This window comes from Nuphar pumila, chromosome 2 (assembly GCF_984573655.1).
Source record: "Nuphar pumila chromosome 2, dmNupPumi1.hap1.1, whole genome shotgun sequence".
NCBI lineage: Eukaryota > Viridiplantae > Streptophyta > Magnoliopsida > Nymphaeales > Nymphaeaceae > Nuphar > Nuphar pumila.
In genome coordinates this window covers 90360589-90375984 of record NC_143250.1, presented here as the reverse complement: position 1 = coordinate 90375984, position 15396 = coordinate 90360589, and the positions used below count along the sequence as shown (strand labels likewise).

The 15396-nt window shown below is 36.8% G+C and overlaps 1 protein-coding gene across 4 annotated transcripts in view; it reads left to right on the top strand.

Annotated features, from left to right (window-relative positions):
• Positions 1 to 15396, top strand: part of LOC149846049 (rho GTPase-activating protein 7-like) — a 29203-nt gene that overhangs the window by 7850 nt on the left and 5957 nt on the right. For all 4 annotated transcript variants that reach the window (XR_016430240.1, XM_089996136.1, XM_089996139.1 and 1 more), the window contains exons 13-16: positions 9602 to 9686; positions 10808 to 11051; positions 14195 to 14416; positions 14928 to 15245. Coding sequence is in view for 3 of the 4 variants with exons in the window: in XM_089996136.1 (XP_089852262.1) it covers positions 9602 to 9686; positions 10808 to 11051; positions 14195 to 14416; positions 14928 to 15245 (869 nt within the window). In the remaining variant the exon portion in view is untranslated. The remainder of the gene's footprint in view (positions 1 to 9601; positions 9687 to 10807; positions 11052 to 14194; positions 14417 to 14927; positions 15246 to 15396) is intronic.

Below are 15396 nucleotides of genomic sequence, written 5' to 3'. Positions count from 1 at the left end.
TTAGAGTCATCTCTTTGCTGCTCGTGCATAGTTGCGATGAACTTGTTGAATTTATGAATTATCGCATGGAAGTCACTGCTCATCAAATGTTCATTGAAACGATTCATGGATGTGCAACCCTAAACCCAAGAGAGGATGGTAGCATCGGGTTTGAGTCGGTTGGCCTTTTCCTCTTAGGCCTCCTGGACTGCACAATAGGTCACAGATCATTGTCTTTGTTTCGCCGCACATAGATAGCCCCTTGAAACTTTGTAACATCTGAAACGACGGGCATAGTAGTATCCTGTGTATTTGGTGACTCTTCCCTTTGTCAGTGTACATCTGTGTTATTCCGTTCAGTGGATGGTGTATGACATGAGGGAGCGTCGTGCGTCACCATTTGATTAAACACCTTAGCAACGATCCATGGCTGATAACCTTCAATGTCCTTGTTGTGTCCCTCTGCACTTCCTGAGCCCTCAGTATGAATCTTGTCAAACACAACAATTTCTGAAACTCTGATGTGACTAGTAGTGGGGTCATAACAACGATAACCTTTGTACTGATCAACATATCCAACAAACTTATTCCTGCATGCCTTGTTCTGAAACTTGTCACGTTGTGAACTGCCAATATGAACATAGCATATACAACCAAACACTTGCAATTCATTATAGTCAGGGTGAACCCCAAAGAGTGTAAAATAAGGGGATTGATTCGCTAGAAATTTCATCGACAATCGATTTATGACATACACAACAAAATGAAAATCTTTCGTCCACAAGCTTAAAGGGATATGAGTGTCATGTAACATGCTCAATGCACTTTCTACAATGTGTCGGTGTTTCCTTTTTGCCACACCATTTTGTTGTGGTGTGTGTGGACAAGATATTCGATGGCTTATTCCATTATCTTAGAAAAATTTAGTAAATTCCTTTGATAAATACTCTCCGCCATCGTCATATTGGAAATGTTGAATTTTAGACGAGAATTGATTACAAACTAAAGCACAAAATGAGCGAAAAAGCTTGAACACCTCAGATTTATGTTTCATAAAATAAATCCAAGTGTATCTGGGATAACTATCGATAAATGTAACATAATAACGGTTGTTCGATAAAGAAGATTGCGGGGCAGGTCCCCAAACATCATAATAGACAATTTCAAAAGCTATAGAAGCTCTTTGATTTATTGAGTGAAATGGAAGAACATGACTCTTACATAATTGGCAACTGGAACAAAGAGAAATATCAAACTCAACACTCAAACTAGACTGTAGAACAAGTCTGCCGAACACAAGTTTCTCAATAAATGAACGATTACAATGACCCAGACGATGATGTCAGATCTCTGGCTTATGACACTGAGATAGACTAAAACAATCTTTGAATGACACTAACTGAACTGGCTGTGAATTTGTTGAAGCATCACAAACAGAAGGATACTCATGGAGGACATACATATTTCTCAGTCGTTCTCCTTCAACGAGCATCTTCTTCGTGAGAAGATCCTTAACACATACAGAATGAGTAAATTCGATAGAAGAATTGGTATCGTCCAGAAGTTTAGAAACAGAAACAATATTGTTGACAATGTTGGGAGAATAGTAAACATCAGATAAACGTAGTGAGGAATTGGGGAGTGGAAGGAAAACATTTTCAACATGAGAGATAGGATGGAGAGCACCATCTCCAATTTTAATACTAAATTTATCACGATAAGGAATGGGTTTCGAAATCTTACCAACATCGCCTGTCATATGTGCAACAGCCCTGGAGTCAATGCAACAAGTCCCTTGCTCAGTCTGTTTGAAGCTCAACCCTGAAAGAGCAGAAATCAAGAGATTCTTCACATTCTCCTTTTCATCACCTTTAGAGCCTTCCTCTGCTTGTCCTCTAGAAGAAGATCCAACACCATTAAATTTGCTTGCTTGTCTTCTAGTATGCCAGCAATTTGCTTTAATACCTCCTTTTATTACACTGAAAACATGTTGGTATATTTCTAGAGTGCTGGTTCCTTGAGAACGAGTTAGGTGACATGTTGCGCATGTGAAATAATCCACGACCTCCTTGATTGCCTCTTCCTTGTCCACGTTCGCCTCGAAAACCCCCACGTCCTCGGCCTGACACCATTCCTGTGACAAGTACCTCATGATTACTGGAATTCAGGGCCATCTCCTCACCTCTAATGGTGACTTCATACTGCAGTAGTTTCACGCGTAGATCTTCAAAACTGAGCAATGAAGGAAGACATAGAAGGGAGGTGACCAACATGTGGTAGTAAGATCCAAGACCATTCAGTGCCTTTTGAACTTTTTCTTTGTCAGGAATTTCACAACCCACCATGGCTAGTTGATCTGTGATACTTTTGCCTTTGTTCATGCATTCTGTAACTGATAAATTTTCTTTCTTCAAGAGCTAAAATTCTCTCTTTAAATGAAGAATCCTAGCCTCTGAAATCTGTGAATAGGTCTGCGCTAATATCTGCCACAACTCCCTAGCCGAACATTCATGTGGAATGACCACTAATACCTCTTGGGAGAGTAGAGGTAATGTAGGCCACAACCGCCTGATCTTTTCTCCTCCATGTTACAAACTCTGGATTACGAACCAATCTGTTGGAAACCTCTCCTTTATCATCTCGCTCTTTCTGCAGGACAAACTCTGGTGGTGCATGAATTGTTCCATTGAGCTATCTAGAGAGATCCAAACTTCTAATAAAAGGCAAAATTTTGCCTCTTCCAGGTCAAGTAATTCGAGTTATTCAATTTCTCAAATATGAGTTGACCAAGAAAATTGGACGAAAGGGAAGGGAAATCCATTAGGAAAGATAAACAGGAGTCGATGAAAGGAAGACAATCCAAGGGAACACTCTGTCCAGCAGTTTAATGGCCCAACAATACAAATTTGCCCTCCTTTTTTTTTAAGTGCAGACAGTCTTTGCAGGAAGTCATGAATAATCAACAGCACTCCCTTGTGTTCTTGAGAAACAAAACATGATGACAATATGGAATTTCGTTGGGTCGAAACTTTGGTTTGAGTTTTAAAAGAAACAAACGTGAAAGTAAGAAAGGAGACTCCATGTTGGGATAATGGGTTAGGTCAGATCTGAACAAATAAGCCTTTTTGGGATCTGATTCAACGATATAGACAAAAGAAAGGACGATTAATGGAAAGGATTTGAAAAAAAACAAAATCAAGATTCAAAGAAATCGATCAGATCTGACTTGGAATGATAAGATCTGATTTGGAATGATCAGATCCGATGTTAGAGAGCAGAAGAATAATCGAGATTTAAAAGGATGTAAATCTGATCTGATACGATCAGATTTGATTTGACGCTGATGAAAGGGAAAATTCGATTTGACATAACCAGATCTAATTTGATCTGGTTTAGAATGATAAGATTTGATCTGGAACGATCAGATCCGATATTAGAGAACAAAAGAACAATTGGGATTTAAAAGGAGGCAAATCTGATCTGATATGATCAGATTTGATTTGACACTGCTGAAAAAAAATCGATTTGACGTGACCAAATTCGATTTTGAGAAAAATAAGAGATTTTAAGAAAAGAAGGAGTCTGACTAAACGATTTTAAGAAAAGAAAATTTTGACCCAATATGATTAAATCGATTTTCAGGAAAGAAAGAGGATGAAATCTGATTTAACAAAATTAGATTTAGAATCAAAGGAAGAAAGAAGAAGAACACGACCTCATGATTACGCCTTGACCTGCTCTGATACCATGTGAGATGTCATGCACCAGTGTTCAACCACTGCAAAAGAGAAAGAAGATTTAGAGAAAGAGGGGCGACAATGAGTGGTATGATTCCCAATGTGGGATCGTGCCCTATATTCAATAATATATATGTTACATGTTTGATCGGGTCTGTCTTACATCAGTCTAGACCCGATAACATCAATCATGTAAAGAATACATAAAGACATTAGGTCCATATCCAGACTCGTCAAACAATATACATAATAAACAATATATACATTCTCAATAGAAACAAGAGCAAAGGTGGAGATCACGAGCACTCTACCACCAAGCAAATGCCACCGATCGATCACTTGAAACACAATCATGATTTTACTTGCACTTGAATAGGGATTGCAAGAGAGCTTTAACACTTTCAAATTTGGAGTGACATGCTTCCCAATGGACCAAAAACAATTTCAGCTTGATCACCAAGTTCTGATATCATGTGATACCATGTTAGAAAATGAAAGTCTCCGAAGATGTTCACCAATCTCCAAAGTGGACACAAAAGAACCACTACAAAGTCCACCAAAAAAATACTAAAGAGAACACACAAAGAACCAGAAATGGGTTCACTCACAAACACCTACTAAAAGGGCAAGCACAAGAGATAAAAATAATATTTTATTGACTTGAATACTTGCAAGAAGCATACATTAGAGAGGGAGTCATCCCCTATTTATACACAGCCACAGTCTCAATAGAGACATTGGGGAAGAACCCAGCGGCTCTAAATAGAGCTGTTGGATCTTCTCTCAACGTCTCTTATTTTAAAATCTAACTAGTCAACTTTGTTGACCAGTTGACTTTTGACAAAAAAAATACTAACAGCAATTAGTATTTACATTTTTAACAATAAGCTGCCCCAGCTCCTGTAAAACATTTGTCATGTTCCAAATTTTCATTTTAGATAAGTATTTCTTTGCTCAATTATCTAAAGCATCTAGGGGAAATATCCCCATCAGAAAAAAATGTTGCATATTCAAAGGGAATCGGATAAAAAATGCTGCTTAAGCTCATTTTAGCCTCAGTTTCCTTGATACCTAAAAAAATGTGAATATATAATTTTCAGATTTTAATAATAATTTTTTTATATTTGTGGTGGAAATAGCCAGAGAAAGTCTATCTTTGCTTTTGATGATTGACTTGTGAAAGTATCTTCAACAAGATACTACGATCAATACTTCAATATTCTTGATAAAGAACGGCACACGTGCACAATAAGAACACTTAGAACACTTGTGCATAAAAACACAAATTCACAAACTCTCACAAATGCACAAAAAAACATAAAAATAAATAATCAAACTTTATTAGGAACTTGGGCTTTGACCCAAAGCCATAAGAATACACAAGGGGAGAGCCCCTTTAAATAGAGGAAGTGGAGGCCTTGGAGGGGCTCCACTTCTAGCCGTTGGATCCCCTCCAACGGTCACAAATGTGATCGTTGGAAGGGGCCCAACGGCTAGATGGTGGGCCCCTCCAAGGTACACACTACCTTTTACAAAATGAAATAATAAAATGAAATGAAAAAGAAAAAGGAAAAAAATAATTACAAAACATATTCCAAAAAGAATATGTAAAAGACTAAACTACCCCTATGACTAAACAATAGAACAATATATATTTTATATATAATAAGTAGATACATATACATATATATTAATATATGTATATGTATTACCTTATATATATAAAATATATATATTAGATGACATGGTTGATTACATAATTTAACACCCTCCTTAAACTTAGGGCAGGATGATCGAGAGTTTGCTAAGGAGGAAGTTAAAGCGCGGAGCACATAAAGCTTTAGTGAAGAAATCTGCCAACTGATATTCTGACGTGACATATGAAAGGTCAATGACTCATTTGAGATACACCTCATGAATATAGTGACAGTCTATCTCGATGTGTTTAGTCCGCTCATGAAAGGTGTGATTTTCCGCAATATAAATTGCACTTCTGTTGTTACAGCACAGCTTGGTGGGCCCTTCTATTGTGATCCCCATGTCTTCTAGCAATTGATGAATCCATACAATTTCCATGGTAGTAGTCGCCATGACACGATATTCAGCTCCAGTCGAAGATAGAGAAACTTTTTGTTGCTTCTTACTATTCCACGAAATCAGTGAGTCTCCTAAGAACACACAAAAACTAGTGGTGGAGTGACGGTTATTTGGGTCACCTCCCCAATCAGAGTCAGTATAAGTAATTAATTTTAAATCAGAAGAAGTGAACAAAAAAACTCTCTTATTTAGAGTACCCTTTATGTATCTTACGACTCGCAAGATGGCACTCATGTGGACTGAAGTTTGTGCATGCTGAAACTGGCTTGCAGTATGGACTGCATGAGAGATATCTGGTCTGGTGATACTCAGATACATCAATGATCCAACAAGCTGTCTGTAGGGATTAGGGTTCGAAAGGGGAACACTATCATCAATCTTCATTTTAGTTCCTACTATAGCAAGAGTTTCACAAACCTTTTCATCTGTAATACCTGACCTGTCAATGATCTCAGAAGCAAGCTTAGTTTGAGATAAGAAATACCCTCTATGAGAGTGCTACTTCAATACCCAAAAAATAAGTCAGAAAATCCAGATCAGACATTTCAAACTTATCTTTCAAAATTGATTTCATGCTCTTAACCCCTTTAGAATCACTACCAGTTATGAGGATGTCATCTACATACAACAGTAAGACGACAATTCCTACATTGAATTTTCTAACAAACAAAGCAGTATCAGTAAAACAGGATGAAAAACCATTTTCTATCATTACGGAATTAAACTTGTCATACCAAGCCTTAGGGGCTTGTTTCAAACCATAAAGTGTTTTTTGAAGGCGAATCACCTTTCCTTTAGGAGTCTCCATTCTAGGAGGAGCATCCATATACACTTCGTTAGTTAGATTTCTGTTTAGAAAAGCATTCTTAACATCCATTTGATAGATGTTCCACTTGTTGATAGAGGCAACAATTATAAGACACCATGCAATGACCATTCGAGCCACCGGGGCAAAGGTTTCCTCATAATCAATCCCATATTCTTAACTATACCCCTTTGCAACCACTCGAGCCTTATATCTCTCGAGGGATCCATCACTCTTAGTCTTAACCTTAAATACCCATCTACACCCTATTATTTTTTTACCTTTAAGAAGGTCTTGAAATTCCCATGTCTTAGCTCTTCTCAGAGCTCCGAGTTCATTATCCATGGCGGCTATCCATTCAGGACATTTTCGTGCTTTCTCGAAGTTTCTAGGTTCTATGTAAGAATGAATGACGCTTAGACATGCTCTATGTTTAAGTGAAAAGGATTTATATGAGATGAACCTAGAGGGAGTTTTTCTCTGTCTTTCGGTCCTACGAAGGTTCTCCTCACTTTGAGGAGCAGTCCTACTAGCATCATCATATCTTTCAAGGGCACTTCTGAAGGTTTTTCTATCTCTATGAGTATAGGTGATGGGATCTCTAGGAGGTTCCTCATCGACATGTTAATGAAATAGAGAGGACACATGACTGGTTTTCCTGGTTTCATTATCACTTGAGTCATTCTGATTTGACTCATCATCACTAGTATCATCACTTTCAGTTAATAGATCAAATAAAAAAAATAATCTACGTTCTCGTTATTAGATTCAAGGTTTTCAAAACCACTAAGATTTTCCAAAAAACTTACATTTCTAGAAACATACAATTTATCATTTTTAACATCATAACATCGAAAGCCCTTTTGGGTTTCAGAATAACCAAGAAAGGCGCAAGGAATGACCTTTTGGGGAAAGTTTGTCGTTTTTATCAGTAAGGACAAAACATTTACATCAAAAAACCCTTAACCTGCTATAATCAGGTTCTTTCTCATACAATTTTTTCAAAAGGGGAAATCTTATTCAAATTTTTTGATGGAAGTCTATTTATGAGATAGACCGATGTAAGAGCTACCTCAACCCAAAGTTTCTTTGGAATATTTTGCGAAATGAGCATGATTCTAGTTGTTTCAATGATATGCCTATGCTTTCGTTCAGCTAACCCATTTTGTTGTGAGGTTTTTGGACAGGATTTTTGATGGAGAATACCATAACTTTCAAGATAACTCTTGAATTCGTTTGAAAGGTATTCGCCACCAGAGTCGGATCTAAGAATTTTGAAACTTTCATTGAATTGATTTAAAACCATCATATGAAAAGTTTTAAATGTTGAAAAAACTTCATGTTTATGATTAAGAAAATATATCCAACAAAATCTAGTGTAATCATTCACAAAAATTACATAGTATGAGAATCGTCCTTTAGATATCATAGGAGCCGGACCCCATACATCAGAATGAACAATTTCAAAGGGTTTTGTCGTAAACATGGATCTTTGAGTAAAATGTAGACTTTTCATCTTTCCAAGAATACATTCATTACATAAAAAATCCTCTTTACAAAGATGTTTAATAAAAAACAAATAAGAGATTTTAACAATGTTAGGATGTCCCAGTCTCTTATGCCATGCATGAATATCTTTGTTTTGGTCAACATTACAAAATTGGTTCTTTGGAACTTGAAGAAAATCAATATAGTAGAGGTCTCCTCTCCTAGAGCCTTCCCCAATCAACCTCCCAGGCTGACGATCCTGTATCCAACATTTGTTAGAAGAGAATTTTATATCGCAACTATGGTTCGAGAGTTGAAAGACCGAAAGTAAATTTAAATTTAGTTTTGGTATAAGACGAATTTTGGAACAAAGAAATCTTGTTTTTCAAAATTGCCTATTCCTTTAATTTCAAGAGGTGTTCCATCCACCATTGAGACAAAAGATGAAAGAGAATTTTTAGAAAAATCGGAAAGAGAACAAACACTAGGAGTCATGTGAAAAGATGCACCAAAATCTAGAAGCCAAGATGTCTTACCGAGAGGTGAGGATGTAGACATAGCGGCTCTGATACCAGAAATGATGAAAAACAATACATACCTCAAGGGCTTTTCAAGTCTTTCTTGATAAAGGAGGCTTCTAAAATATTGCCTCAAGAAGATGATCCACTCCAAAATTCAATAGCTTGAAGGCACGTTTTTCGAGGCACTCAAAAAATGAAGAAACACACAATCTTCCTTATTCAAACGATGCTCTAATACCATGTGAAAGTATCTTCAACAAAATACTACGATCAAGACTTCAATATTCTTGACAAAGAACGGCACACATGCACAATAAGAACACTTAGTGCATAAAAGCACAAATTTACAAACTCTCACAAATGCACAAAAAGCATAAAAATAAATAATCAAACTTTATTAGGAACTTGGGCTTTGACCCAAAGCCATAAGAATACACAAGGGTAGAGCCCCTTTAAATAGAGGAAGTGGAGGCCTTGGTGGGGCTCCACTTCTAGTCGTTGGAGCCCCTCCAACGGTCACAAATGGTGGGTTCCTCCAAGGTACACACTACCTTTTACAAAATGAAATAATAAAACGAAATGAAAAAGAAAAAGGAAAAAAATAATTACAAAACATATTCCAAAAAGAATGTGTAAAAAGATTAAAACTACCCCTACTGCTAAACAATAGGAAAATATATATTTCATATATATAATAAGTAGATACATATACATATATATTAATATATGTATATGTATTACCTTATATATATAAAATATATATATTAGATTACATGGTTGATTACATAATTTAACATGACTTTGTCCTATATATGCAATTTGGGTTGTCTATCATCTGAAACTGCAACTATTTCTCACTCTTTGTTAACTTTCTTTTTTTTTTAATTCCTTTCTTGCCTTTCAATTTTCTTAATCAGAAGATGTGATGTATTCTTTTGTTTCTATTTCTGTCCAAACATTTGCATTCTGAGTAGGAAATGATCGTGAATCTAGGATTGATGCCATGCGAGATTCAATTTCTGATACATTTCCAGAGCCTAATCGTCGGCTACTTCAGAGGTACATAAGCTCTGCTTTTTAAATGCATGCTTGGGCAGATATAGAATTTTGTTCTGCTTGATGAAAGAACTTTTCTGCTGTATGATCCTGGAAAATAGGTTATCATGCTATGATGGTTGGTGGTTTCTATTTTTTATGCATTTTTATTGTATTGGTTTGTGTCATTGTTGCTTTTATCAAAGCAATAGAGTTCCAACCATGAGAGAGATAGTAATGAAGAAAAGCGAAACTTCATTAGCTCTAAAACGAGAGATACAACAATACAGGGGAGACGTTCCCTCTGCCTTACTAGAAGACAAAAACAGTTGACTCTACACCGCACTATGAAAAAATGCAAGAATACCCTTGAAAAGAATACATAGCTAGAGGGGTAGCACACAAAATTGTAGTACATATATTACATCATACTTAACTGCTTTTTGCCTTGTTTGGTTGTTATTACACTTTCTTGACTGATGGCGTATATTTTTGTTGTATCAATTGGCGTCTATTAGACAAATAGTAGTTTATTAAGATCTGAAGGGATCTGCTGGCCTGAATGATCATACTTTTGTTACACTGAGTTCGATCATGAAGCATGAGTCTTGCCAAGAAACTGAAATTGCAATTCAGTGGTTTACAGTCAAGATCATAGGTTCAACCATGTTCACCAAGTTGTAGCTTGCTGTTGGATGTTGACATATGCCAAGTGCCAAAGGACACCGAGGCACTTTGCTATGGTTGCATGTTGCAACCAAACCAGGGAATCTACCATGGTCTTAAATGCAAATGAATCCAGCCATTTTAGGTGAATGATTGTTGTATTTAACCCCTATTATCCATGGCTAATGTGAGAAGAGGGCATCCGAGTACCTGGATTCATATTAATTACCAGAGATAATTTGGTAAATGCAGTCTTAGCTGTGCAAGAATTGTGACTAGATTGTATCTCTCTAACCTCACTGATGTGATAAGAGGGCATCTACGTGCCTGCATAACTATTTACAGATGAAAACATTATCATAGTTGCTTGCACTTGATCACTTTGCATAAAATTATCATGTTTTTTTGCTGATAAATTACCCATTTTTTCTCTGTTAGATATCATGTTCCACTTTCTTATACAGTTGTCTTGATGTTAGGATCCTCAAGATGATGCAGATTGTTGCTTCTCATAAGTCTGAGAATCGAATGTCTGCGTCGGCTGTGGCAGCATGCATGGCACCTCTGCTTCTTCGTCCCCTTTTGGCAGGTGATTGTGAAGTGGAGGGTGATTTTGATATTAGTGGTGATGGTTCTTCTCAACTAATGGCTGCAGCTGCAGCTGCTAACCATGCTCATGTGATTGTTACAACATTATTGGAGGAGTATGACAGCATATTTGGAGTAAGATTTACCATACTTAACCAGTTAGACGTGATGCACTTTTTTTCTTTTGAGCTGATATTTTTGTAGTGGAGTTGTTGATGAGTTACACAAAAGACGTGCATATATGAGTATGTCTTTTTGGTTAAATTTTAGTTCATTCAGTTAACTTTCTCCTTTAGATATTTGTGTGCTCCTAGATTTTGCCTTTTGTGCATCATTATTAAAAGTGAATGCTATAATTTTGAAGTTTTATATTTGCAACAATTTTTTTATAATTAGCATATTTGCAACCAATAATTCCCCTAGAACATTTGACATATTTGTTTTGTGCCAAAGAACAGTGGGTTTTGGTTTGCTGCAACATCTTATTCTTGACATTGGGGACGTCCACTTCGATGTGGGTTGCATCAGTTATAGGAATGCAGAGAGTGAGACTAATGTATCTCTTTTCCTAAAGAAACATGATAAGGATTTATAAGCCTTGATGGCTACATCTAGAACCTTACTAGTTGAGCGAAATATCTTTGCAAGGCCTCTGTATGATGTTCTTGGTATATATCCTTTTGATTGTTCACCCTATGATTTCCGTGAATTACTTTTCATGGGGTTTGCTCATATAGACTAGTGGTCAGGTTGAAAGAAATATCTGAAAAAAATTTATGCTCAAAATATTGCACTTCTTTTGGTTACTGCATCGACTTCTTTATCCCAGCCTTTCCCTGAATACCTTATAAGAAATGTTTTTGATTGTAGAGCAAGTCGGGGTCAGCAAGTTAGTCTCATTCTCAGCCTTCTATTTTGTGCCACCTAAAATCAGGGTATGTGAAACTTCCATGACTTCATCAAGTTAGTCTCATTCTCAGCCTTCTATTTTAAGTCCTTGCAAGAACAAATACCGGTAAATTCAACATCTTATTACAGAATATCTCATATTACAAGACTAAAATCTCAGTGGTTAAATTTGGAGACATGCCTGGGTTGGCCAGAGAAATTTCTCCAATGGTAAACAACCTGAGGTCGGGCCCAATACTGCAGGGCTTGTATTTCAAGCCATGCTGACCCCGACTTGCTCTACAATCAAAAACATTTCTTATAAGGTATTCAGGGAAAGGCTGGGATAAAGAAGTCGATGCAGTAACCAAGAGAAGTGCAATATTTTGAGCATAAATTTTTTGTGCCACCTAAAATCAGGGTATGTGAAACTTCCATGACTTTTTGTGCCACCTAAATTTTTTTGTGCCACCTAAAGAAGCTGCATCTCTGGCAATGCTGAAATAACTGCTGGTTTAGATATAGATGGGAGAAGGGCTCAGGCTGCTGTCTGAACTGCCATTGCCAGAGATGCAGCTTGGATAGCCATTGCCAGAGGTCATCCCAAGTTTTGAGGATGAAACTAAGGATGAAAGTCCATCATTGCTTCTACTGCAAGAGGACCTATGTCACATGGGTGCGGGTGTGGGGATTCGGCACTTCCAAAAAACCCGGGTGCGGGGGTGCGGCAGGGGCAAAAATGTAGTATATATATATATATATATATATATATATATATATATATATATATATATATATATATATATATATAAGGGGGGTCCGGGGGTACCCCCCAGCGCGGGTCCAGGGGGGGCCGCCCCTGGTGGGGGGTTATAGGGGAGCAGCGCCCCCAAAGATTTTTTTTGTTTAAATTCCGCAGCCCATTTCATAGGGAATTTTTTTTTAAAAAAAAAAAATCTAAAAAAATGGACCAAAATGACCCTGGGTGCGGTCAACGCACCCAGGGTCGGGTTGACCGCACCCGCGTCGACGCGGGTGCATCACCCTGCTAGCCGAATCCCTGTGACATAGAAGAGGACATTTTGGATTCCCTAAAGAAATTGTTGGAAATTTACATTCCAAGTTTGAAGTAGTCTTAGGGTTAGGTTGGATGAAATGTTTTATATTTTGTGTCGTGAAATGATCTTTCAGATTAGCTGAATGTCAATATTGTGTTTTAATTATTTATAATTGTTTATTGACTCTACTCTGTATTTGGCTGCATTTTATTCAGTTTCACTCATAATCACTATTATGTGAATTCTTAGTTTTTTTTTACAATTTCTAGGATTATGTTATGCAAATTTATGATTTTTACAATGCTTTATGATACATGTCCTTTTTCTTACAAATACACTATGAGTTGTGATATGCATTTACAATCTTGGGTAATTGAAACTCTGTCTGGATCTATTTTATCATTTTATTATTTTAGCAAGCTTGAGTTGGTATAGTTTCATAGGAAAATGCACAAATAAACTGTAATATTACTTGACAGAGGTGTCTGATTGGGAAATCTAAGACGAAGTTTTTTTTTCCACCTCATTCCACCACTTCCCATGACTTCTAGTCTTTTGATATATGCTTGTATCACTTAATTTTTTCTCACCTTAAAAGTGACACTCGAGAACCCTGCCAAGTGCACTGCTATCTGTTTTCATGTTTGCGGTTTTGTGAGTGCTTCATTTGTGATTGATGCAGTTCTTGTATGAGATTGGACTTCCTGATCTATTTATGAATCTTGTTAGACCAATTATTTTATTCCATGTTTATGAACCTTATATGAGTGCCTGAGTGTCGGTTTGTCTCATAATCACCTGTATTGTTAAAAGTAATTTCTCGGGGAGATTTTCAAAAGTTGATAAATCTCGGGAGTTTAAAAAATTGGAAAAAATATAAATAACAACAAAAACCTAAGAAAATAATAAGTTGTATTATTTTTTTTCAAAAATATAAAGAAACATGTTTTAAAGGTTTTAAAATATAAAAGAAACAAAAAAATAGGAAATCCCAACTTTAAAAAAAAACTCAAAAATATCATGATATTTTTATTTGCCAATATTTTGAAAATATCACGATATATTCTCGATATTATCGGCAAGCTTGAAATTGCAGATAATATTGCGATATATTCAAAATATCGGTGACAGTGGTTTGTCTTGACATCCTTCTCGTTGCTGCCATTGGAGATAAGTTTACTTCATATGATTTTGATTCTAAGGCACCTTAAAATATAAGATCTTTGCATCAGTTTTAGCTACTATCATGGTTTCCTTCACATTTCTTTCTTTGAATAGGTCAATGTTTCTGCATCTCTGAGATTTCTGAATATATATTAATTATTAACGCAGGATGATTGCTCGCAAAGGGGCTCTCATTCACCTGATATGTACTCTGATTCAGAGGGTAGTTACACTGATGATTCAATGGAGGATGAGATCCTGGAAGCTGCAGATGATGGATATCATGATGCAGAGAATGACCTCGATCCGGAGGATGATCCTGAACAGGCACTTAGTGGAACACCCAGTGAAAGTAGTGGCAATGCAGGAAGTGATCTATATGACTACAAGGTTTTTGCTAGTTGTCTTCCCAAGACTGTCGTTCTTGTTGTTGATGTTATCATTATTCATAGTTGAAGTATTCTAGTGCTTGACAGTTCGTGTCATGATAATTTATCCTCTGACATGAACCTCTGTATGTTTTACATGAAAATGCACATACTGCTATGGTTTTTCTCCTAAGGCTGTGCTAATGTCAATATATTTCAATCCTTTTTTTGAATGTGTTTGATACTGAGCTGTTCACTTATCTTTCTGTGCAAGAAACACTTTTTTCAATATCCACATGCTTTTTCTGATCGATATTTTGAATCACTGTGGTGCAACTTTAGCCCTAGTCAGTACTAATTTCCAATTCTTTTCGAAAGATTAATATGCAACTATGTAAAGATGGAAGAAAGGATATCAATTGCATTGTGTTAATCATGATAAATCTTAAAATGCTCTCTCTGGTCACTCAGATTGTTTAGTCCTTTATTCTTTTCGTTGACACTGAGCTTGTACGTATCTGGTTGAGTTCTAGGTTTATGAAGGCGTTGATTCAGATGCTGATATCCAAAATAATCATAAGTTGAGCGGAACCAGTGAGACATTGGTAAATCAAGCTGATGCCCCATTACCACATCCTGATGCTGTTCAGGAAAGACGGTCTGAAGATGAAAAGGTATCAGGTGTGCCTGCTAGCGAATTACATGATTCGTGGGGGAATACTCCTGCTTCGGGAAGTCCAAAGCCTGATTTATCTGTCTTAAGTTCATCATCATGCCTTGCAAAAACTAGTAATGAGTCAAATGGATCTGCATCCACCGTCAGAAGACCAACGATCTGGGGGCGGACTGCTGTAAGTACAGAATGCCTGCATACATGTGTGTGTGCGCACATGTGGTTGGGGGTGGGTGGAGAATAGGGAGAGGATTTGGGGAGTTAGTGTACGTATGTTTGTGTGTGTGTGGTGGAGTGGCATAATGTTAAATTTTTTTGCTTTAGTTCTT